The sequence below is a fragment of the Trachurus japonicus genome, chromosome 22 (genome assembly GCF_045865225.1).
Source record: "Trachurus japonicus isolate A0001 chromosome 22, Traja_1.0".
NCBI classification, from domain to species: domain Eukaryota; kingdom Metazoa; phylum Chordata; class Actinopteri; order Carangiformes; family Carangidae; genus Trachurus; species Trachurus japonicus.
In genome coordinates this window covers 13,581,773-13,605,829 of record NC_140928.1, presented here as the reverse complement: position 1 = coordinate 13,605,829, position 24,057 = coordinate 13,581,773, and the positions used below count along the sequence as shown (strand labels likewise).

Here is a 24,057-nt window from a genome sequence, read left to right as displayed (position 1 = left end):
TGCATTTATTTGTGTTCCTGTTGGCCCGAAGGGACTGTAGCATATTCTTTTTCGTCCACAACATGCTGCTTGACATTTTCCTGCTGTTCTGTGTGTGTGGATGTAAGGACATTTTTATTCCTGAATGTTATATAAAAAGAATCCAGAGTAGCCTATTAATTTGTGCGTTTGCTTTTTTTGCAGTTACATCCCAGATTTCAACTGTTTCCTATACCAGGACCACGACCACGACAACGACCAGGGCCACTACAACTCCAGTAGCAGGTAATACAGAATGTGCAAGGCACCACATCAAGTTAGACTATTACACACAAGGCTAACAGTTCAAAATGTTGCTGGCATCTCTCTGAGCATTAACACTGTTGTATACTGGTGTTGGCTTGCAAACATAGTTAGCATTTTCACATTTGTTAATTGGCATTAAACATGAAGTACAAATGAGGCTGATAGGAATGTGATTAGTTTTGATTTGTGAAATTTTGATTTGTTGATGGTGCTATATAAAAAAAATTACATTTCATTCAGGGCAAAAATGGTAGATCAGCAGACCAATAAACAGACATTGCCATCCCAAATCTGTGTAATAACAACATCCTCTATCTGTAACTGTTTTATATCCTCCTTGTTTCTTCCTCATTCCATCATCCTCCATCTTGTGTCTGTCACATAACAGCCCCTCTGTCTTTGACGGCCGTGGCCTCACCAGACTACCCAGTTGCAGCAGGTCAAACAGTCAAACTGTACTGTCATGTCAACATACCATCGGCCATTTGGTACTGGGAATACTGGAAAATGCAAACCTGGCAAACTGTTGGGAACATGACGAACTTGACCCTCACTGAGCCAAATCAAAGTGGGATGTACCGCTGCTCCAGCTGGGGCACTTCACCAATTGAACTGAGCAAGAACCTCACGGTCTATATTGTCAGCATGCAGCCAACAGGTAGGCTATGTGGTCTTTTCTGATTTGCTGCATATAGTATATAGTTTATTTTAATACTTACAATTGACATTTGAACCATCATTTGTCAAGACACAGATGAGAAAGATTGTATTGGATGACTACTCACACATGAAAGGTGTATCATGATGCCACAACTCTACTGTTTTACATCCATCATAGAGCTGTCTTGGCTAAAACTTAAAAACTCACAGTAGACAGACACAGCCAGAGACCAGCTGGTGAACACTGTGGAACATTTAAGAGCTAAAGAGCCAAAAGAGGAAGCTAAAAGAAAGTCAAATATTGGCCTTGGAACACTATTTCATGAATTCTGATGTTCAATAATTGCTGGATGTGTAAATAGCAATTTGTGAAAAGGGTCTCCATGTAGTGTTTAGTGTGTTACTGTGGGATTTTGATTGGTTATTGTTTAATGGGATACTGTAGTTCAACATTTTGGCAAATTGGCCCATATAGTCTTAGCAGTAGGTTTGTTACCTTTAATTGTCGGTGCAAGCTATTTTTAGAACGGCGGAGCAGAGCCACGAGCTGCTCAGAGCTACGCTACGGAGGCTCAAGGGATTTCTTGGTTTCCCTCATCAAACTCATCAAATACACAATCCAACAAATACAAAACGCTCTCGTGGACAAGTTGTGACCTGCACATTCACCACGCCATGAGATAATAATGGAACGTTATGAGACAGAGTGGTTTTCGAAGGCACATTCATGCAAAACCGCTGATGCACGTACACATCGGGGGCAGTTTTTCGGCAAGCAGTCTCTGTATTTGCCTTGAAAACAACTCCATCTCATAATGTTCTGTTATAATCTCATAGCGTGGTGAATGTGCAGGTCACAACTTGTCCACCAGAGCGTTTTGAATGTTGAACTATTTTCCCTATATTCCCTTTAAACAATCAAAAAAGAAATTAAACTCATCAGTTTCCTTGGCTGGACTATGACATAGATTTAGAAACACCTTATTCATAAACTTTGTCATCCAACATATTTTATATCAAACTGTGAACAATGGCTGAGATTTTGGTTGATTACATTCTCTCAATGTTGATTCATATTCTGACACCTGTAATGTTTGCTATTTCCTGAACAGTGGGTGAAAATTTAGCAATAGCTGCCATCGTCCTCTCTGTCCTGGCCTTGATCATGGCCACCACTGTTCTGATTTGGTGGGGCTGGCAAAAATACGGTGGCACAATGACCACCACTAACGCTGCTCTTAATGGTAAGGAAGTGTTTTACTGTTGGGTCACATTTACGGCAAATGTTCCGTGAGTCATTTTTATTTCTTGGTTTTCTTTAAGGTTTTCCTGAACCTGGAAAAGTACCAAAGTAAGTCCCACCAGTAGACGTACACACTGACAATAATTGTCTGCATTTTGTTCACATATAGTAGGACGAGTCAGAGCTGAGTCACAACTTAAGGATGTACGTAGTAACTGATTGCATTTTTCACCAGGGGCGATTTACCACAGACTGGAAGCGATGGAGATGTGTACATGAATTACACAAGCACCAGCCAGGCCTACACTAATCTTGACCCCACCAATATGATGGCAGATAATATCTATTCAAGTCTGTCATGAACACCAGTGGGAAGGTGGAGATGTGCAATAAAAAGAGGAAGAATAACAGAACATTTTGTTCAGCAGCAGATTACACTTAGTTAATATATGTGTTAGAGTACATTTCATCTGGCAGGCAAGGTTTATTATATGCTTCTGCAGGTGTGTGCTTTGTTTGATTTAATCTACAGAAACTTAACATTATTCATTAACACAATCTGAATATGGTAAAATGAAGATAAATTGTAGTATGTGGAAAATATTCCCACCCATCAGTGATCTTCCTCATTAGTTTATTCGTGCTAATAAAACCTGTAACTTGCCACCATTTTCTATGTCTGAACTCACATGCACTCTTTTATTGTGTCCACAAAAATGAATACATGTCTGTGTTTGTTGATATGTCAATTTACTTAAATCATCAAAATACAGCAAGTAAAATCCAAAGGTAAAGTTTGACTTACAAGATTATATAATATGATGTAAGAAATCTATGTTTTGAAAGATCAATAAGTCATACCGCACTCATTTGAATACAAAACAACCAAAGCTGAATGATAAATGAACAACATGTAGCCTACTATATGGCAGATATATACAGGTTTCTTTTTCACAGTCAGTCTTTTTTAAATGATTAAACCTGGACTAATCATGCAGTAATACGTCTCTTTTCACTGTTTCGCAACAACAACAACACTTGTCTAGGTAAAATTAAAAAATGAACAAATAAATAAATAAACATGGACTTCTCTAATGGGAAACAGCTATCTCATTGTCATTGAATTTTACTGACATTATGTCAGCCACAGTGGGGACGCCTACTCGGCTGAAGTGTGAGGAGCTACTCCCTGAACACCACGGTTGTTTGCCACAGAGTACATGTTTACTGCTGTTGACGCACCCTCTCTTCTGTTTTTGGTGCCCTGCTCCATGCATAGCAACATCTGTGCGAGAGTTTGAATAATGCGGCGAAGGTCTCGTCACTTGATTTCACAGAAAGATAAGTTACCCTCACAGAGTCGTCTACATCTGCTTGCAAAACTTCTGCTTTTCACTTCCCGCAGGAAGTGCATTAGGCCTGGTGCAATTTGGACTTCAACTCCTACAGTGTGCAGACCTTCAAGAAAATCTGCCAGAGGCCACATCAAACTTCCGTATAGAGACCCTAAAGTGTGGACACATTACATTACATAAAACCTTAGTTCAAGAGGTAACAAGTAACAGATATGTACATTTTTATGTTTTAATCACTCCATTTCAGGTTGTCCATTTAAACTCTGAAGTCTCTGGCTCTGATTCCTGCTGTCCAGAGAGACCTGAGAGGTGACTGTGTGTGAGCACCCGTCTCCCTTTCCTAACTTTTTAATGTGATCCATAATGAACTTTCTAAACTTCCTTGTGGCGAAAAAATAAACCACGGGATCCAAAATGCAGTTGAGGCCCATGAGAAACAAGGTGATCTGATGTGCGTCGTTGAGCAACTGAAGCGTGCTCTGGTCCCAGTCCACGTGGCCCCAGCCCTGTTCGATCTGCAACACTGCCAGTGTCCACATGCCTTGGATGATATGGTGGGGCAGGAAACACAGAGCGAACACTCCTACCACTGCCAACAACATCTGGAGAGCCCTCCGTTTCACCCCTTTGGGTTTTTTACCTGAAAAGGATAAGGACTTTTTGGACTTTCTGGACGCAGTGGTTGCAGACTTGAATTCTGGCTGAGGAGGATTTTGATAAATTAAGGCTCGAGCAATTAGGAAATTGCACACAACAACCAGAAAAAAGACAATAAAAAACATTCCAATTATTGCAAAATGAGTGGCGGCTACTTGTTTCTTCTGACTCTCGGTTTCATTCTGGTACCCCTCGAAACAGCGAATGATATTGTTCTCATCAGTGTTGGTCCCTGGACTTGCCAGAGTTGGAATAGCCATCGCTACGGTAAACATCCAGATGAGAACACAAACAACGATCCCTCTGCGCCTGTGGTCTGAGGAGGCCGCATCCAGAGGCCGAGTGACCGCCCAGTACCGGTTGACACTGATGGCGCCAAGGAAGAGGATGGAGCAGTAGGTGTTGATGAAGAACAGCGACCCCGTCAGCCGGCACATGAAGTCTGTGTACACCCAGTTCCCGTGACGACTGTAATATCCAATCCAGAAGGGAAGGGCGCACACGAAAAGGAGATCAGCAATGGTCAAGTTGGCCATGTAGATGCGGATTTCACCCATGGCCTTGGCCGTGCGGAGGCAGCGCAGGACAAAGAGGACATAGAGGTTTGCAAAGAGGCCCAGGATGAAGATGATGCCATAGGCGACGGGGAAGAGGACGTAACGAAACTCAGAGTCCAGAAAGGTTGAGACATTACTGCTGTTTGAGCCCACACCCGGGGTTTCCGTCATGCTCGCTTGTTCTGTGGTGGATGCCAACATTTCTGTCTGTGGGAGACAGAATACAACATCAGTTTAACATAACACATGACATAATTTAAAGATGCACAGGATGCCGTATAAATAAAAATGCACAGTATGTGTCAAGTGTATGTTCTATCTGAAAGCTTCAGGTGGTTAGGAGAGGTGTATTATTAGTTGTTGGTCTGGTGTGGTGAATCACCATGACGTTTCCTACATTTAGTTTCTTCTCGCACTCAAAACCTTTAACTTGTAAACAGAAAGTTAATAAGCCTGTCCACACACCCACATGACTGCCTACATGTCCCTTTGTCACTACTTGAGTCACTACTTTCGAATTTCAAATGAGCTCTCACATATTTCTTTTCATTAACCTTTGGTGTCTGATTTGTAGTTGTTGTTGTTTTTTTTAACCTGATTATTGTTTTTTTTCTGTCAGAACATTTTACTTAAAGCTGGTTTGAGATGTTTTATGCTTCCTACTCTTTTATGATGAATTATTCTTTTACTTAGTTTAATCATACTTCTACAGCAGAAAGTAACTTTGTTGAGAGAAGTAATTTATGAATAAAGATAACTATTATTGTTGTTGTTATATTATCATTGAATTTCTATGTCATTTCTCAAATATACATAACTAATAATGAACATGTACAGTCTCCTTATCACAACATTTCAACACACCCACCCACACACACGCATGCACTCACGCACACATGCTGCCTCTCCCTGTGCCCACCTCTTTCTCTCTCACAGCTCATAACAGCTACATATTAGGTGTGAGAGGCCAGTTCAGAAAAGTGACATTATCTTATTTAGGAACCAAGACTAAGTAGAATACATTCTTATACTACATTTAATTTAGATATGGCTACATTTGCACACAGTGTCTTCCAACTATTTGACAAATATGTCAAAACAATTGAGAAAAATACTTCAAAGTGATTCCCAAAAGTCCCCCATAAAGAATGTAATAATGGACATTAAAATTTTTGTTTAGAAATAGCTGCTTTTATTCAGTGACCCACTTTTTAATTTTTTTTATTTTAATTGGATGCATGTCATTTCTTCCCGGAAGACAACACACCATATCTGAGTAATCAGTCACTCATGTTAAGGTGGAGAGTGTGACCATTAAGGTTTGCCGGAAAGCTCATAAAGATTTATAGAGCTGACATGACCCATCATAGTCAGATGGCCGGTACTGAAAGAGTTGTTGCAATCACTCCACTGATACTTTGACTGAAGTATTTTTATAATATCACTTCATATAAGTCTGATCTCAAAGTGAAAACTGTCTGAGAATTAAAACAGAAAGTCACAGATCTGAGCAAAAGTTCAGCTTCCACTTGATCCTTGGACTAAACTGTGTTGTTAACAAACTTCTTAAGGCTTTGGTGTTGTGGCAGAAAGAGGTGAAACAAAAGAGGAATCAGATGGTCGAGACACAAGTGTCCGATGCGGATCTCTTTATTTCAGCACAGCTCCGTGACCAGCGTAGGGTCGAGATATCTTCCCACATTACAAAGAATGACATGCCTTTTTATACCAAACCCAGGCTATGTGTGTGTATTGGGTGAACCGATCTCATCCTGTTTACCATAGTTGCCCAAACAACTTTAACCCAAAAGGGAAAAGAGGGGGAACAGCTTAGTATCATTTATCTTGGACTTTGGCTCTTATCACTATGTGCACACACCAACTGATGTGGAGTAAATCTTTGTCTCTCCAGCTCACCACATGTCCATTTACAGTAAAACTCGCCTTCTGTTTTTGCACGCTCCCACTGAGAATAAGGCAGAGAATTTCCAGAGAAAATTCAGAGAAATCCTCTTATACAAAGATGTAGACAGAAATGTCTACAAATGACTGATTTCAACAATAATATTATCACATAATCAAACAAATAGTTCTAGACTAATTTCTAAAACCATAATATGGATTATCCTTCATGCATTCCGACACAAGTAAACAAAATGTAATTCTGAAACAGAAGAAGGGAAGCAACACCAAAAATGGAAGCAGGGATCAGCAATCTTCCTTCCTGCAGAATCAACTGGATCTCAAAAGGGCGTACAGTGAATATGACAAGCAGCCACTAACTCCAAAGGAAGTCTATGAAAAAAAGACCTGGTGATGCTTGTTATTGGACACCATCCAGGGTAGAATACCCTATGAACCCAGTTCATCCATTATTTTAATGCCTTTTTTTAGGGCTGATCTATTGATTTATTAATTGTTAATCAATTATTTACAATGGCTGTTAATGATATGGTAGTACGGTAATTTCCTAACCATGATATTTTATAATTATTTCTGTCATTAAGACATCAATTCATAACTTCTTTTTACAACAAAGAAAAACAAAAGCAGTTAGAAAGCATTAACTGTAAGGATATGGTAAATTTCTGATGTCATAATTATGACTTTTTTTTTTAAACTACCTTTAATTAAATCACACATTGACTAATCCCCCAACAACTATAACATTCATAGAGCAATCACAAGGGATCAAAAGCAAAAGCACTGAATATTAAATAAGTGTATTAAATGTAATGCTTTTCTCTTAAAGGTAGCTTCTCTCAGAACTGCATCTGTTAATTGATGACTTAATTGCTATGATTGGGTCGCAGCTCATTAAATGTCAAGATACTCAATCTCAATTGGCATCATTTATTAGTTATTTTATTTATTAGTCATCAAACATCAGATTCCTACTTTAAATCAGGCTTTATTTGATCTGCATTTACTGCCTTTTTTTTTTTTTTTTAACTAAAAGCGAAAATTAAAAGCTGTTGACTTACCAGACTTCTTTATCTCTAAAATCTGTCGGGATGTGAACACTATGAACGCCTCCTTAGGTTTGAGGCTCGTATAAAGTGTGTCTCATCTGTTAGACGGGGCGTGTCATGAGCAGTGGGAGTGTTACTGCAATAAGTCAAGACGAAGAAGGAGGTGTGAACTTCTTCAAGCCTCTTGGGAAAACCCCACATGGTGCAACTGGTACTGTAGGCCGAGTCACATTCATGCTTTGGCGTGTTACATCCTGCCTGTCAAAATGGAAAGAGTTGCCCACTTTGTAGCAATCGTGGGGTTTTGTGGTCGGTTTTCATTCCACTTTTCAATGAAATATGTTTTATTGTTCTGGAAAACCACATGTAGATAATCAAACCACGAGTTATCTCTGAGGGTTGAGGCAAACATGTTTTCATACAGTTCCTTACTCTCCTTGAGAATATGACTTCAGTTCAGTCATTGGAAATATAATATGTCATGATTTATAGATCTACATTTTATTTCATTTTACCGGTAATTTTTTTTTAATCAAAAGGTATTAAAAACCTTTTATTCCCTTTTATGTTATCACACCACCAACTGCACCTTATCCCATGCTGAAAGCAGTCAACTTTCTGAACAGATGCTTGAGTTTTGTTTTTTGTTTTTCTTTTCTTTTGTTTTTTTTTTACTCCTATATTATACATTTCATTAACATCTGTAATTAATTTACAGGCTGTCAGACGTCTGATGTCTGAACAAGTTTCTAATATCAAAGTGATTCATGACTGAGACAAATTGCGTGAATGATGACAATTAATGGCCTTGTATAAATGCAGATTTGATTGATGTTTCATTTGTCTTCATTAGTATGCGTGATTCCTTCAACAGCCGATAAGCGATGTGCATTTAAAGAGGCAATAGCTAATTTCTTTTACAGGTACACTCACTGTGTTGTTCACCTTGTGTTGGTACACCACATAAAACTGTATGACAAAACACATTAATACTCAAACGCTTACATGCACATGATTGCCACATAAGGTCAAACTGGGTTTTATTGAGGTTCATGGTCAGCTGGTGCAAATGTGCAGTAATGGATTTTAACCACATGGGGGAAGAAGAGGTCAATAAAAGAATAGTAAAGAAAGGCTTCCCCTCCTTCAAACTGTGGCGGAGTGATTTTAGTGCAGGTAAAGCTCTACACAGCATTGTGTGAACTACATGAACCACCATGTGTGTGTGTGTGTGTGTGTGTGTGTGTGTGTATGTGTGCGTGTAGTTCAAAGCAGCACCAACCCTGTCGTCCTCTCCCTGGTGCCACAGTGTAATTCCTAGATTAAGGTTAACGAGCCTCCCCAACCTTATTGCTGTTATTATGGCTTGGCAGTGGAACAGGAGAACAGAGCTTTTTGGTGGTTGTGCCCTGCATGACTGCCAGACGTGCTGTGCCATTGCTCGGTATACAGGCCTCACTGTAAAAATCTTTTCACATACATCTCGTTGCTGGGCTCGTGGTTTGGGTGTGGATTCAACAGATTCCAGAGCAAGTCGCTGAGATTTGTTTTGGTCATGAAATGGAGAGTAGCTTATGTGAGATGTGGTTTGGTTCAAAGTATTAGGCATTGGACAGGAATAACTGCTTTTGAATGTATTGTACTCTGAGACATTAGACGACAGCTAATCTTTTATCATTAACTTATGTAAATACATTAAATACTTCAAGTTCATTCAGATACATCTTAAACCTATAAGCTTTAGTTCATAAAAGCCATGTGATTTGAATTGATGAACGCTCAAACAGGGGCGGTTCCAGAGTATTTTCTGGTGGGGGCCACAGGGGGTAATAACAGTGAATCTGGGGGGGCCGCCAAAAAGTTACAAAAATGAAGGCTGCCATTGATCGCTCTCTTCAATATTTATATTGTACAGTTACACATTGTTAACAGTATGTCATCTTGTTTTTATTGGCCACATTGAATCTTTCACTTTGTAAGGAAGATGCCTATGACCTTTTCATTTTCTGCTGTCAGTGTCAACATTAAGATTATAATTATTCAATAATCAACTCTATTCTATAAATAAAAAGCAGAATAAGCAGCATAAGCATTCTCACAATGAACAGCAATATCTTATACTCTTACCAAGTAGTTAAAGCAGAAGTGAGCGATCCGGTCGTTTTGGCTAACTTTCTGTCAGCCGATGGAGTTAGCAGTCCCCGCCCTCGTCCCTACGTCACCACATTCACGCGCATCCCTTGGCTGCACACACAGAGAGGACTGCCCCTTTATGCCGTTCTCTCTCCTCATTGGATAAAGATTGTAGGATACAAGGAAAGTTTTCTCCTCGGCTTACAGTAGAGCAGAGTGACTGACAGACCCGTGTTTCAGACCAAACACTCAAGTGATTGCTGTCGGAAGATATAACTATTTAAGACTTATATTAACACAAACATTCCGCTTACTTCTGCTTTAAGGCTCAGCTCTGTACAATAAACATCTCAGTGTTTAGTGTAATAGTCAATGTATACAGAATAACCAGAACAAGCATTACTCAAATGGTGAAATTGAGAAAAACAACAATATTACACCATTTTCTTTATGTACTAGACAGAAGTTAGTGCTTATAGCTCTGTACAGTGAACATAGTGATTAAAAGAGCTTTTCACAGGGATTGACATTACCACAAGTCAATGACCATTGGAGGGCACACAGGGTGACCAATCAGATTTCAGTGGGGGTGGGTCCCACCATGGAAGACCCGCCCCTGCGCCTAAAGCAAATAGTTACTGATTCATTCCTTATTTTTAATATATATATAAAATCAATGCTTAACGTGATGAAAATCTCTTGAGCTCCTTATCTAACTTATCAACAGACATAGTTTCTTCTTTTAAGCAAGAACAGTATATTGTCGTAACATTTACAGTAACTAAACGATGAACCAAAAGCTGGTGACAAATGACAAACAAACAGTGAGCTGAAATCTATTATAGAAATATAAATCAGAGAAACTCAATGATTCTTGAATAGTTTTCTTGGACTCAGCTAACGCAGCTGGTTTTACATTTTAAAAACTCATGATCTCACTTCGACCAAATCAATCAAAAGGAAAACATTTGTTCTTTGTTGATGTTGAGTGCAAATAAACTGGATTCAAATATAAACTTCCCATGTTGCACTGGCTGTTGTGGCATGCCTCCTAAATTTGTCCATAGGCTTTACACCTGGCTCTGGCTCACGCCTGCATGCTATTTGATTCCTCGTCTCACACAGATTTGTCTGCGTGGCCTCTCAGATACAGATCCATGCAGGTGATCCCTGATGTTCTGCACTGCAGCACAGGGCAGTCCAAGAATTCTTCCTCTCAAGGAGTGGTAGTACTTTGAGCCCAGGTGTGCTGAGACACAGAGAGGGAAAGCTGCCAGGACCTATACAGCATTTTTTTTTTTATGGGATAGCATATCACCCTGTAAGAGCTGCAGCTATATAGTCAGAAGTCTGAGTCCTGCATTCCTCAGAGAGGCAGGAAGGGAGGGAGCTGCCTGTGTGGAGCTACTCTTGTCCCATTAACACCTTTCCACAGTTGCTCCATCACCTGACTTTCATCCATGACAGCTTGCCTGTGGCTGACACGCAATGTCACCTGGATATTTTACAGTGCAGGTAGGCTGTTGTCGTACCCTTAGGGCAATTTCAGGAGAACAGCAAGAAAGTGTGAGGTTGAGAATTGATGAATAAGTAGTGTTTAACTGCACATCTTGCCTGGCAGAGGGCTCTTGGCAGGCCGGAGAGTGTAGGTCAGGCAGATTTACTGCATGCCAGAGGCCGAGGTTTGAGGAATGTCCCCCTGCAGTGAGAGATAGAGGGCCATGTGAGGCTGAGCGAGGCAGGCCGAGGCATCTGTACTTTGAGATAATATAGGACATGACAATAAGACAGGAACTTTTTCATATCTATCAAAGGATCTGGCGCTCTTCTTGTCTCATGGGATGCGCTGTATATTTCCCTTTTTAAAAAATGAAACCTCAAACATCAGAACTCAGTAGGAGAGCTCCTCTGTTTGGGATTTATCTTGGAAAAAAAGCGTCATGATTTGGAGCAGTTGAGATTGACAAAACAGAATTGTACAACTGAGGCTATTTGGAAAGAGCATGCTCTTCACATGCAGCTTGTCTTTGCTACATAGATGTAAGGTTACACAATGATACACAATGTTGAGCTTGCAGGGCTCGGCAACATCAGATAAGTGCATGCTTGACAAGCACTTGACAAGCTGCCCCACATTTTGATCCATCAGGGTTACATCTGTTTAATACTGACCATAACCCACTCTGAGAGCACAGTGAATTAAGCACATTAATCCTTGTCCTCGCTATAAAAAGGGCATAAAGGAGGAAAGCTCCAGTATAAGCCATATTGTGGCCTCAAATCCTACTAGTTTGGTTTAATTTTATTTCTTACATGCATGTTTTGTAGTCACAACAAAATTGTCAGGTGACTATTGAGCTGGCTCTTGCACTCTGTACTACTATTGGCTGTTTGTATTTATGGTGATCTAGACAGGGTTCAGTCTCTCTGGATAAGATAAAATACCTGAAATGTGAAATGCAAACAATAAAATCATTTGAGCAGACAATAATTTCTACCGTTAATCCACAAATTCTTACTGGAACAAACAAGTAAATGTTTTTGGCTGGTGAAGGATGTTTGTGATTAGGAAGGATGTTGGCCAGAACACAGCTCTTCCTGAATCAGCTCCACACTATTCATTCCCCGAAACCTTGTCCTCGTGCATTCGATTGCAGTCTGTATTATGCATTTGCATCTAAATCATTTGATGTATTAAGGCAAATTCCCCAAATGACAGAAACTTGTCTGTGCATGAGCCAAACATCTCAGACAGACGAAACATGACCAATACACGTTCTCATAAAAAAGAGGTATTTTCCATGCCTATTTTGACTTTTATGTCATCCCACTGTTTCTATTGCCCTGATGGATTGTTTTGTGCTTTTCTCCTGCATAAATCAGCGGCCGTTTTCAGCGTATTGGGGCTCACCGGTATTCTGGAAAATGAGGGAAAAGCCTATGTTCTGCAACTACATTCCTGCCTTTGACTTATAAGAAACATTTGCATAAGAAATGTACAGACACACATAACGTTTCCACAGAAATATGTAGGTACTGAAATACATATTCACATACACCTGTGCTTGGCCTTCTTGTTGTGGCGTTCAGGTGTCAGGGCATGTCTGGTTATGCCTGCAGCTGCCTCTGAAAGGATTTAATTTCCCTTTGATTACTCTCTATCTTTGGCCTTTTCCCTACCTGGAGAGAGCGACAACGTGAAATTACTTATACCTAAACAAGCCCATTGTGTCAAATTATACAGAGCATTATGGCATTTTGTGAGTAGGGATGTGTAGCAAGTTGGAAACAAAGGCTCGACTGTGGGAATCGTGACAAGAGACTGTTTTAAATGTGCAATCATTTGAATTACACCGTCAGGGTCACTGATAGACTAAATAGGAGGCTTTTTGACATCCTATAACTGTATCTTTCAGCCTCTCCCTTACTCATAGAGAAACAATGTCCTATTGATGTTACTTTTGAATGGCAACCAGGCAGCATAGATCTGTTTTTTTGATAATAGACACAGTGTTTATTAGCCTACCTCCTCTGCCACTGAATAACACAGTGATTTGAAGGAATCCGTCGAAAGAGCTCAAGAGACACAAAAACAAATACTTCACTGTATGAGTTTGTGTGTGTGTGTGTGTGTGTGTGTGTGTGTGTGTGTGTGTGTGTGTGTGTGTATTGACAAGACGCCTCCTAGTTGGCCAGCTGCCTATCGCATTCATAAGAATCAGGAGGTATTTTATGACCACACTGATATCCTTCCCACAGTTTCGAAACTAAAACATAATGAACATGCAGTAAAGAATTTAGTGGCCTGCCATAATCATGCTGTAATAGCACAGTGAACAATACACCTCAGTGTCAGTTATCATGGTCTGTTACTGCAGTTAGCAGACTTGAAAATGGTGTGCATCCATGTCCAGGTATAGGTCACAGACATACAGAAGAGAGGTTGCAGTGAGTGACAGACAGTACAGATTGGTTTGTGTGTCTGTGGCCGTCTGAGCTGCGCTGGCTTTGGAAACATGGGAAAGATAATGGTTCAGGCAGCTGAATGACAAAGTAAAGCTCAGACATTATCCTCAATCACAGATCACAGCAGGAGATAGAGAATCCTTATGGGACATATGGGTTTGGGGTGTCACTATATCTAACCTCCCTATAACCAATAAGCAGCACTTTTACAATAATATAAGTGGGATTTTATGATGTGCTTATGTTTCTGGAAACTATATTTATGGTAATCTTACTTGTATTGTTGCCTCCTTCGCTGAATTCACTCCTGTAACATTACAACAGATGTTACTCATTGAGTTTATTATACTTGGGATGACACTTAATCCTGGTATCAGTACATTTTTAAATACTGGGATAGGGACTTGTGTTGTGATACACAATGGTGAGCTTAAAGGGAGGCAGTGTTCTTAATAGTATTTTATATTCTCTATGGTATCAGTAAAAGTAGTGCTGTGGAGACTCATACTTGACCATATGCTGCTCAGTGCTGTTCATCATATTGACAAGTTATGGTCAAAATGTGGTTAAAGAGAGAGAGAGAGAGAGAGAGAGAGAGAGAGAGAGAGAGAGAGAGAGAGAGTTTATTAGGATACTGTTCACACAACCTCAGCTTGGGTTCATTCCTCACCGGCCCAGGCTTTGCCTCTTGTCTGTTGTGTGTGTGGGGGGAGAGAGGCGGGACCTCGAAGCCGGGAAGGGCGTTCTCTTTGCGGTCAGACCGGGCAGAGTCATCCCGAGGGGTGGGTCCTCCGGCAGCAGAAAGGGAAAACCCACCTTTTTTCATTGTTAAGGACGCGGTGGAATGTGATGGTTTGATCTCGTACGGGCCAGGGAGGGGAATATCCGAGAGGAAAAGGACCGACGAGAGCGTATTAGGCAAAGGGAGAACTAAAAAACGCAGACCCCCCTGTCGCCTCCGAGTCTCTGGTCTTGTCTGAGAATATGTGGATGAACTTGTCCTCCTCTCCGTGTCGGCAGCAGCACCAGCAGCAGGAACAGCAGCAGCAGCAGCGAGTCCCACGGTCCGCATGAACTCAAACCGGAGGGGGGGTTGAAGTTGTGGATTTTACCGTAGCGTTTTTCTGACCCGGCGGTGGAGCCGAGAAGGTAGAGTTGGTCTTTTTTAATGTTATTTTGAGTGTGTTTTGTAGCTATTGGATGGGAACATGGGAAGTGTATTCGGGGATTCAGACAGCGGCTTCCTGAGTTGAACCCTAGAGTGAGTCGGGACTGCAGAAGTCTGAACTGCGGCAAGTTTTTCAAGCCTCCTCCTCCTCCTCCTCCTCTGGGCGCGGTAAAGTTGGTTTTATATTCGACATTCGCTAGTTTTTTCCTGTTTCTAACTTTAATAGCGTCATGAAAACTGCACCGATTTCATCCAGGTTGATATTATTTTGTAGAGATCAGTGAGCCACACATTTCACAGGTCTCATCAACTCACCAACCTCAGTGGCTGTGGCGAAAACTCAAAGGAACAGCGCTGAATGTCTTTCCGAGTACTGTGCGGCAGCCGGGGCGCTTAGGGACCGTCGTAAAATTGCAATGTCGGATTTTTCCCGTTTGAACAAATAAAAAAAATAACAACAACACAGAAATACTGTCATTACCACAAAGCTAAGAGTTTCACAGCATTTTATTATTCACTCATATTCAATAGCGCCACCATTTGGTCAGTTATTAAGCATTTTACCTTTGGGCTGATATATTTCTTGATTTTATTTTGAAATAGCTCTCTGGAATTTCAACTTACAAACACCATTCTACTTCTCATTTGTTTGTAAGGTTGGTATTGATCTTTCACAACCATTATCTCCCAGAAAATCATGTTTAAAAAAATCCACAAACAATTCGTATCCATTGACCTTATTTTATGAATATTTCTTGATTTTATTTTGAAATAGCTCTCTGGAATTTCAACCTACAAACACCATTCTACTTCTCATTTGTTTGTAAGGTTGGTATTGATCTTTCACAACCATTATCTCCCGGAAAATCATGTAAAAAAAAAAAAATCCCCAAACAATTAGTATCCATTGACCTTATTTTACGAATATTTCTTGATTTTATTTTGAAATAGCTCTCTGGAATTTCAACTTACAAACACCATTCTACTTCTCATTTGTTTCTAAGGTTGGTATTGATCTTTCACAACCATTATCTCCCAGAAAATCATGTAAGAAAAAATCCCCAAACAATTAGTATCCATTGACCTTATTTTATGAATATATCTTGATTTTATTTTGAAATAGCTCTCTGGAATTTCAACCTACAAACACCATTCTACTTCTCATTTGTTTGTAAGGTTGGTATTGATCTTTCACAACCATTATCTCCCAGAAAATCATGTTAAAAGAAAATCCACAAACAATTAGTATTCATTGAACATTGTGTATGAATATTTCTTGATTTTATTTTGAAATAGCTCTCTGGAATTTCAACTTACAAACACCATTCCACTTCTCATTTGTTTGTAAGGTTGGTATTGATCTTTCACAACCATTATCTCCCAGAAAATCATGTAAAAAAAAACCCCACACAATTAGTATCCATTGACCTTATTTTATGAATATTTCTTGATTTTATTTTGAAATAGCTCTCTGGAATTTCAACCTACAAACACCATTCTACTTCTCATTTGTTTGTAAGGTTGGTATTGATCTTTCACAACCATTATCTCCCAGAAAATCATGTTTAAAAAGATCCCCAAACAATTAGTATCCATTGACCTTATTTTATGAATATTTCTTGATTTAAATTTTGAAATAGCTCTCTGGAATTTCAACTTACAAACACCATTCCACTTCTCATTTGTTTGTAAGGTTGGTATTGATCTTTCACAACCATTATCTCCCAGAAAATCATGTAAAAAAAAAAAAAAAAAAACCACACAATTAGTATCCATTGACCTTATTTTATGAATATTTCTTGATTTTATTTTGAAATAGCTCTCTGGAATTTCAAAATACAAACACCATTCTACTTCTCATTTGTTTGTAAGGTTGGTATTGATCTTTCGCAACCATTATCTCCCAGAAAATCATGTTTAAAAAGATCCCCAAACAATTAGTATCCATTGACCTTATTTTATGAATATTTCTTGATTTTATTTTGAAATAGCTCTCTGGAATTTCAACCTAAAAACACCATTCTACTTCTCATTTGTTTGTAAGGTTGGTATTGATCTTTCACAACCACTATCTCCCGGAAAATCATGTTAAAAGAAAGTCCACAAACAATTAGTATTCATTGAACATTGTGTATGAATATTTCTTGATTTTATTTTGAAATAGCTCTCTGCAATTTCAACTTACAAACACCATTCCACTTCTCATTTGTTTGTAAGGTTGGTATTGATCTTTCACAGCCATTATCTCCCAGAAAATCATGTAAAAAAAAAAAAAACCCACACAAATGACCTTATTTTATGAATATTTCTGGATTTTATTTTGAAATAGCTCTCTGGAATTTCAACTTAAAAACACCATTCCACTTCTCATTTGTTTGTAAGGTTGGTATTGATCTTTCACAACCATTATCTCCCAGAAAATCATGTAAAAAAAAACAAAAAAACCCACACAATTAGTATCCATTGACCTTATTTTATGAATATTTCTTGATTTTATTTTGAAATAGCTCTCTGGAATTTCAAACTACAAACACCATTCTACTTCTCATTTGTTTGTAAGGTTGGTATTGATCTTACACAACCATTATCTCCCAGAAAATCATGTGAAAAGAAAATCCACAAACAATTAGTATTCCATTGAACATTGTGTAAGAATATTTCTTGATTTTATTTTGAAATAGCTCTCTGGAATTCAATTTACAAACACCATTCCACTTCTCATTTGTTTGTAAGGTTGGTATTGATCTTTCACAACCATTATCTCCCGGAAAATCATGTAAAAAAAAAAAAACCCACACAATTAGTATCCATTGACCTTATTTTATGAATATTTCTTGATTTTATTTTGAAATAGCTCTCTGAATTTCAACATACAAACACCATTCCACTTCTCATTTGTTTCTAAGGTTGGTATTGATCTTTCACACAACCATTATCTCCCGGAAAATCGTATATATAAAAAAATCCCACACAATTAGTATCCATTTGAACCTTATTTTATGAATATTTCTTGATTTTATTTTGAAATACCTCTCTGGAATTTCAACTTACAAACACCATTCCACTTCTCATTTGTTTGTAAGGTTGGTATTGATCTTTCACAACCATTATCTCCCAGAAAATCATGTTAAAGAAAATCCCCAAACAATTGGTATCCATTGGCCTTATTTTATGAATATTTCTTGATTTTTATTTTGAAATAGCTCTCTGGAATTTCAACCTACAAACACCATTCTACTTCTCATTTGTTTCTAAGGTTGGTATTGAATCTTTCACAACCATTATCTCCCGGAAAATCGTATATATAAAAAAATCCCCACACAATTAGTATCCATTGACCTTATTTTAATGAATATTTCTTGATTTTATTTTGAAATAGCTCTCTGGAATTTCAACTTACAAACACCATTCCACTTCTCATTTGTTTGTAAGGTTGGTATATGATCTTTCACAACCATTATCTCCCAGAAAAATCATGGGAGAATATACCTAGAAACATTCGTATCCATTGAACATTGTGTATGATTTTTATATATTTTTATTTTGAAATACCTCCATCCATCCATCCCATCCATCCATCCATCCATCCATCCATCCAATTTATTTTCTTCCGCTTCTTCCGGATCCGGGTCGCGGGGGCAGCAGTCGAAGCAGGGACCCCAAGGCGTTTCCCAGGCCAGCCGAGTGACATAGTCACTCCAACGTGTCCTGGGTCTTCCTCGGGCCCTCCTCCCAGTGGGACATGCCCGGAACACCTACTTCTCAACTGTTTGTTAGGTTGGTATTGATCTTTTACAATCATTGTCTCCCAGAAAATCATGTAAAAATGTATCCCAGAAATAATTATTATTCATCGAGCACACATACGTATTTCTTGGTTTATTTATTCCACAGAGTTATTTCAAAATACTATCGGGGGATCACACTCCTCAGCCTCCCGGGAAAGTCTATAGGGTACTGGAGAGGAGAATTCGATCGATAGTCGAGCCTTGGATTCAGGAAGAACAATGCGGTTTTCATCCTGGCAGTGGAACGCTGGACCAGCTCTATACCTTCTGCTGAGGACTGTACGGTCCCTGTTTGGTGCGTGTTGGCCTCCGGCAAGGTTGCCCTTTGTCACCGGTTTCTGTTCATTATTTTTATGGACAGAATTCTTGGTGCAGCCAAGGGCCGGAGGGGGTCGGGTTCGGGAGCCACTTGATTTCATCTCTGCTTTTTGCGGATGATGTTGTCTTGTTGGCTCTCTCGAGCCAGTGTAGCCGATGTCATATCTGGCCCTCTGCGTTTGAGTTTCTCACGGGCCTGCCCTAGATGGGGTTCGATCCCATGACCTCCCGCACCGGAGGCGACGATGCTAACCTCTTCGCCAAGAGGTTGACAACCACTTGGCGGGTTGGTTAGCACGTCTTTTATGGGTGGAGTGAGTGCACATCCGTTACACCAGGACCTTCAGCATGCACTGGGGCGTTTGCAGCCGAGTGTGAAGCAGCTGGGATGAGAATCAGCACCTCTAAGTCCGAGGCCATGGTTTCCGACCGGAAAAAGGTTGGCTTGCACCCTCCAGGGCCGGGGAGAGTTCCTGCCTCAGGTGGAGGAGTTTAAGTATCTCGGGGTCTTGTTCACGAGTGAGGGGAGAATGGAGTGCGAGATCGACAGGCGGATCGGTGCGGCGGCCACAGTAATGTGGTCATTGTATCGGTCCATCGTGGTGAAGAAGGAGCTGAGCCGAAAGGCAAAGCTCTCGATTTACCGGTCGATTTACGTTCCCACCCTCACCTATGGTCATGAACTCTGGGTCATGACCGAAAGAACTGGATCCCAGATACAAGCGGCCGAAATGAGTTTCCTCCGCAGGGTGGCGGGGCGCTCCCATAGAGATAGGGTGAGGAGCTCTGTCACCCGGGAGGAGCTCGGAGTAGAGCCGCTGCTCCTCCACATCGAGAGGAGCCAGCTGAGGTGGCTCGGGCATCTGTATAGGATGCCCCCTGGACGCCTCCCTGGGGAGGTGTTCAGGGCATGTCCCACCGGGAGGAGGCCCCGAGGAAGACCCAGGACACGCTGGAGTGACTATGTCACTCGGCTGGCCTGGGAACAGCCTTGGGGTCCCTGCTTCGACTGCTGCCCCCGCGGACCCCGGATCCGGAAGAAGCGGAAGAAAATAAATGGATGGATGGATGGATGGATGGAGGTATTCAAAATAAAATATATAAAATCATACACAATGTTCAATGGATACTAATTGTTTCTAGGATATTCTCTCATGATTTTCTGGGAGATAATGGTTGTGAAAGATCAATACCAACCTTACAAACAAATGAGAAGTGGAAATGTGTTTGTAAGTTGAAATCCAGAGAGCTATTTCAAAATAAAATCAAGAAATATTCATAAAATAAGGCCAATGGATACCAATTGTTTGGGGATTTTCTTTAATAGTGAAAATATACGCACATCCCTTGCTTGGGGTGCTGGGCCAAATGGACAGCAGAAAATAGAAAAAAGAAAAAACAGCCCGCACAACCTCGTTTTTGCTCCAGAATATTTTACTGACACAACGTTTCGGGCTCTCAGCCCTTCATCAGGTCATCATCATAATGTGTTTCACCCGTGTAACATCTATATGTAGACGCCCCCTGGTGACGTCATGTGACGTGGCGTCATTCACAAAAAAATAATCACACACAACATGGCAACATAGTAGCCTGTGTGAGGACAACTGACCAATGGGGAAACATTTGACATTCATACATCATACATTATATCTGAAACGTCCAGGAATGACATCAGTTAAAAAAATATACATATACATATCTTGTCCCTCACATATGCATCACAAAAAAATGACTAATAGGGAACTCTTCATTCATGCCTCTAGGAGACATCGTGCCCAAAGTGAATATCCAAAAAGGATTCTCGTTGCAACAACAGTCTATTCGTATCACCTCCTCCTCGCTTGGTCGTTTAACATGTTCGATTCCCTGATACGTGAGGGATGCCACGTTGTGTATTGCCTGCAGAAAGTGCATCGGAAAACAAATCGAGCACTAAAGACACGCACTGCAGAGCATAGATGCAGCATAAGAAAATCAGGACCCAAAGAGTCCAGTAGCGATGCACTTTCTGCAGGCAAAACACAACGTGGCATCCCTCACGTATCAGGAATCGAACAATGTTAAACGACCAAGACGAGGAGGTGATACGAATAGACTGTTGTTGCAACGAGAATCCTTTTGGATATTCACTTTGGGCACGATGTCTCCTAGAGGCATGAATGAAGAGTTCCCTATTAGTCATTTTTTTGTGATGCATGTGAGGGACAAGATATGTATATGTATATTTTTTTTAACCTGATGTCATTCCTGGACGTTTCAGATATAATGTATGATGTATGAATGTCAAATGTTTCCCCATTGGTCAGTTGTCCTCACACAGGCTACTATGTTGCCATGTTGTGTGTGATTATTTTTTTTGTGAATGACGCCACGTCACATGACGTCACCAGGGGGCGTCTACATATAGATGTTACACGGGGAAACACATTATGATGATGACCTGATGAAGGGCTGAGAGCCCGAAACGTTGTGTCAGTAAAATATTCTGGAGCAAAAACGAGGTTGTGCGGGCTATTTTTTTCTATTTTCTGGGATTTTCTTTAACATGATTTTCTGGGAGATAATGGTTGTGAAAGATCAATACCAACCTTACAAACAAATGAGAAGTGGAATGGTGTTTGTAAGCTGAAATTCCAGAGAGCTATTTCAAAATAAAATCAAGAAATATTCATAAAATAAGGTCAATGGATACTAATTGTGTGGGTTTTTTTTTTTTACATGATTTTCTGGGAGATAATGGTTGTGAAAGATCAATACCAACCTTACAAACAAATGAGAAGTGGAATGGTGTTTGTAAGTTGAAATTCCAGAGAGCTATTTCAAAATAAAATCAAGAAATATTCATAAAATAAGGTCAATGGATACGAATTGTGTGGGTTTTTTTTTTTTTTTTTTTTTTTTACATGATTTTCTTGGAGATAATGGTTGTGAAAGATCAATACCAACCATACAAACAAATGAGAAGTAGAATGGTGTTTGTAAGTTGAAATTCCACAGAGCTATTTCAAAATAAAATCAAGAAATATTCATAAAATAAGGTCAATGGATACTATTTGTTTGGGGATTTTTTTTTTTTTACATGATTTTCTGGGAGATAATGGTTGTGAAAGATCAATACCAACCTTAGAAACAAATGAGAAGTGGAATGGTGTTTGTAGTTTGAAATTCCAAAGAGCTATTTCAAAATAAAATCAAGAAATATTCATACACAATGTTCAATGAATACTAATTGTTTGTGGATTTTCTTTTAACATGATTTTCTGGGAGATAATGGTTGTGAAAGATCAATACCAACCTTAGAAACAAATGAGAAGTAGAATGGTGTTTGTAAGTTGAAATTCCAGAGAGCTATTTCAAAATAAAATCAAGAAATATTCATAAAATAAGGCCAATGGATACCAATTGTTTGGGGATTTTCTTTAACATGATTTTTCTGGAGATAATGGTTGTGAAAGATCAATAACCAACCTTACAAACAAATGAGAAGTAGAATGGTGTTTGTAGGTTGAAATTCCAGAGAGCTATTTCAAAATAAAATCAAGAAATATTCATAAAATAAGGTAAATGGATACTAATTGTTTGGGGATCTTTTTAAACATGATTTTCTGGGAGATAATGGTTGTGAAAGATCAATATCAACCTTACAAACAAATGAGAAGTAGAATGGTGTTTGTAGATTGAAATTCCAGAGAGCTATTTCAAAATAAAAATCAAAGAAATATCATAAAAATAAGGTAAATGGATACAATTGTTGTGGGGTTTTTTTTTTACATGATTTTCTAGGAGATAATGGTTGTGAAAGATCAATACCAACCTTACAAACAAATGAGAAGTGGAATGGTGTTTGTAAGTTGAAATTCCAGAGAGCTATTTCAAAATAAAACCAAGAAATATTCATAAAATAAGGTCAATGGATACTAATTGTTTGTGGATTATTTTATTTTTTTACATGATTTTCTGGGAGATAATGGTTGTGAAAGATCAATACCAACCTTACAAACAAATGCGAAGTGGAATGGTGTTTGTAAGTTAAAATTCCAGAGAGCTATTTCAAAATAAAATCAAGAAATGTTATCAGCCCAAAGGTAAAATGCTTATAACTGACCAAATGGTGGCGCTATTGAATATGAGTGAATAATAAAATGCTGTGAAACTCTTAGCTTTGTGGTAATGACAGTATTTCTGTGTTGTTGTTATTTTTTTTATTTGTTCAAACGGGAAAAATCCGACATTGCAATTTTACGACGGTCCCTAAGCGCCCCGGCTGCCGCACAGTACTCGGAAAGACATTCAGCGCTGTTCCTTTGAGTTTTCGCCACAGCCACTGAGGTTGGTGAGTTGATGAGACCTGTGAAATGTGTGGCTTACTGATCTCTACAAAATAATATCAACCTGGATGAAATTGGTGCAGTTTTCATGACGCTATTAAAGTTAGAAACAGAAAAAAACTAGCGAATGTCGAATATAAAACCAATTTCACCTCGGTCCTCCTCTGCTCGTTTTGTATCCTAAAGGAAGCATCCAGGACTGCGGCGAAAACCTCAGGTGCTTAAAATGCATCTTATTTTAACCTCTTTGTGTTGTTTTATTCACACGTGTCCGTTATTATTGCAACATTTCGCTCACTTGGCCTCATAACTGTGACATGTTAGCGATTTGTCCCAGTCTACGCACATTACAACGTCAGGCTTTTATATAGGCTCCTGCACAAGACACAGTTCCGCGTTGACGTTGAAAACAGACACACATGAAAGTATGGATTACCTGTTCAAGACATTTGTTCAGTTCATGTTATGGCCAATGCATGAATTTTAAGATATAGGCCTAGGCTACATTTTTAAATGAATGAATTCAAAATGTGACAGTTTTTGTCGTTGGCAATCATCAATATATTTAGCATCAGGACTACATAGTCACAGTTTTAACCTTGTTTTCCCACCTAAAACAATATG

At 39.4% G+C, this 24,057-nt stretch overlaps 3 protein-coding genes across 3 annotated transcripts in view; 2 read left to right on the top strand and 1 right to left on the bottom strand.

Annotated features, from left to right (window-relative positions):
- Window positions 1-621: 621 nt before the first annotated feature.
- On the top strand, window positions 622-2,732 carry LOC146963680 (uncharacterized; the record flags this gene model as incomplete). Its single annotated transcript, XM_085768018.1, has 4 exons — window positions 622-943; window positions 2,058-2,189; window positions 2,269-2,296; window positions 2,424-2,732. Coding segments are annotated over 4 exons (609 nt in total), but the record flags the coding sequence as incomplete, so codon positions are not given.
- Window positions 2,733-3,039: 307 nt separating this feature from the next.
- ptafr (platelet-activating factor receptor) lies at window positions 3,040-7,825 on the bottom strand. Its single transcript, XM_085767812.1, has 2 exons — window positions 7,742-7,825; window positions 3,040-4,964 (listed from the first exon to the last, which is right to left on the bottom strand). Exon 2 carries the CDS (start codon window positions 4,956-4,958, stop codon window positions 3,777-3,779), a length of 1,182 nt encoding a protein of 393 aa, XP_085623938.1. The 5' UTR covers window positions 4,959-4,964; window positions 7,742-7,825; the 3' UTR covers window positions 3,040-3,776.
- A 6,827-nt stretch (window positions 7,826-14,652) lies between these two features.
- The window catches only part of luzp1 (leucine zipper protein 1), a 59,224-nt gene continuing 49,819 nt past the window's right edge, over window positions 14,653-24,057 (top strand). Inside the window, exon 1 of the mRNA XM_085766868.1 lies at window positions 14,653-14,977. The gene's annotated coding sequence lies outside the window, so the exon portion shown is untranslated. The remainder of the gene's footprint in view (window positions 14,978-24,057) is intronic.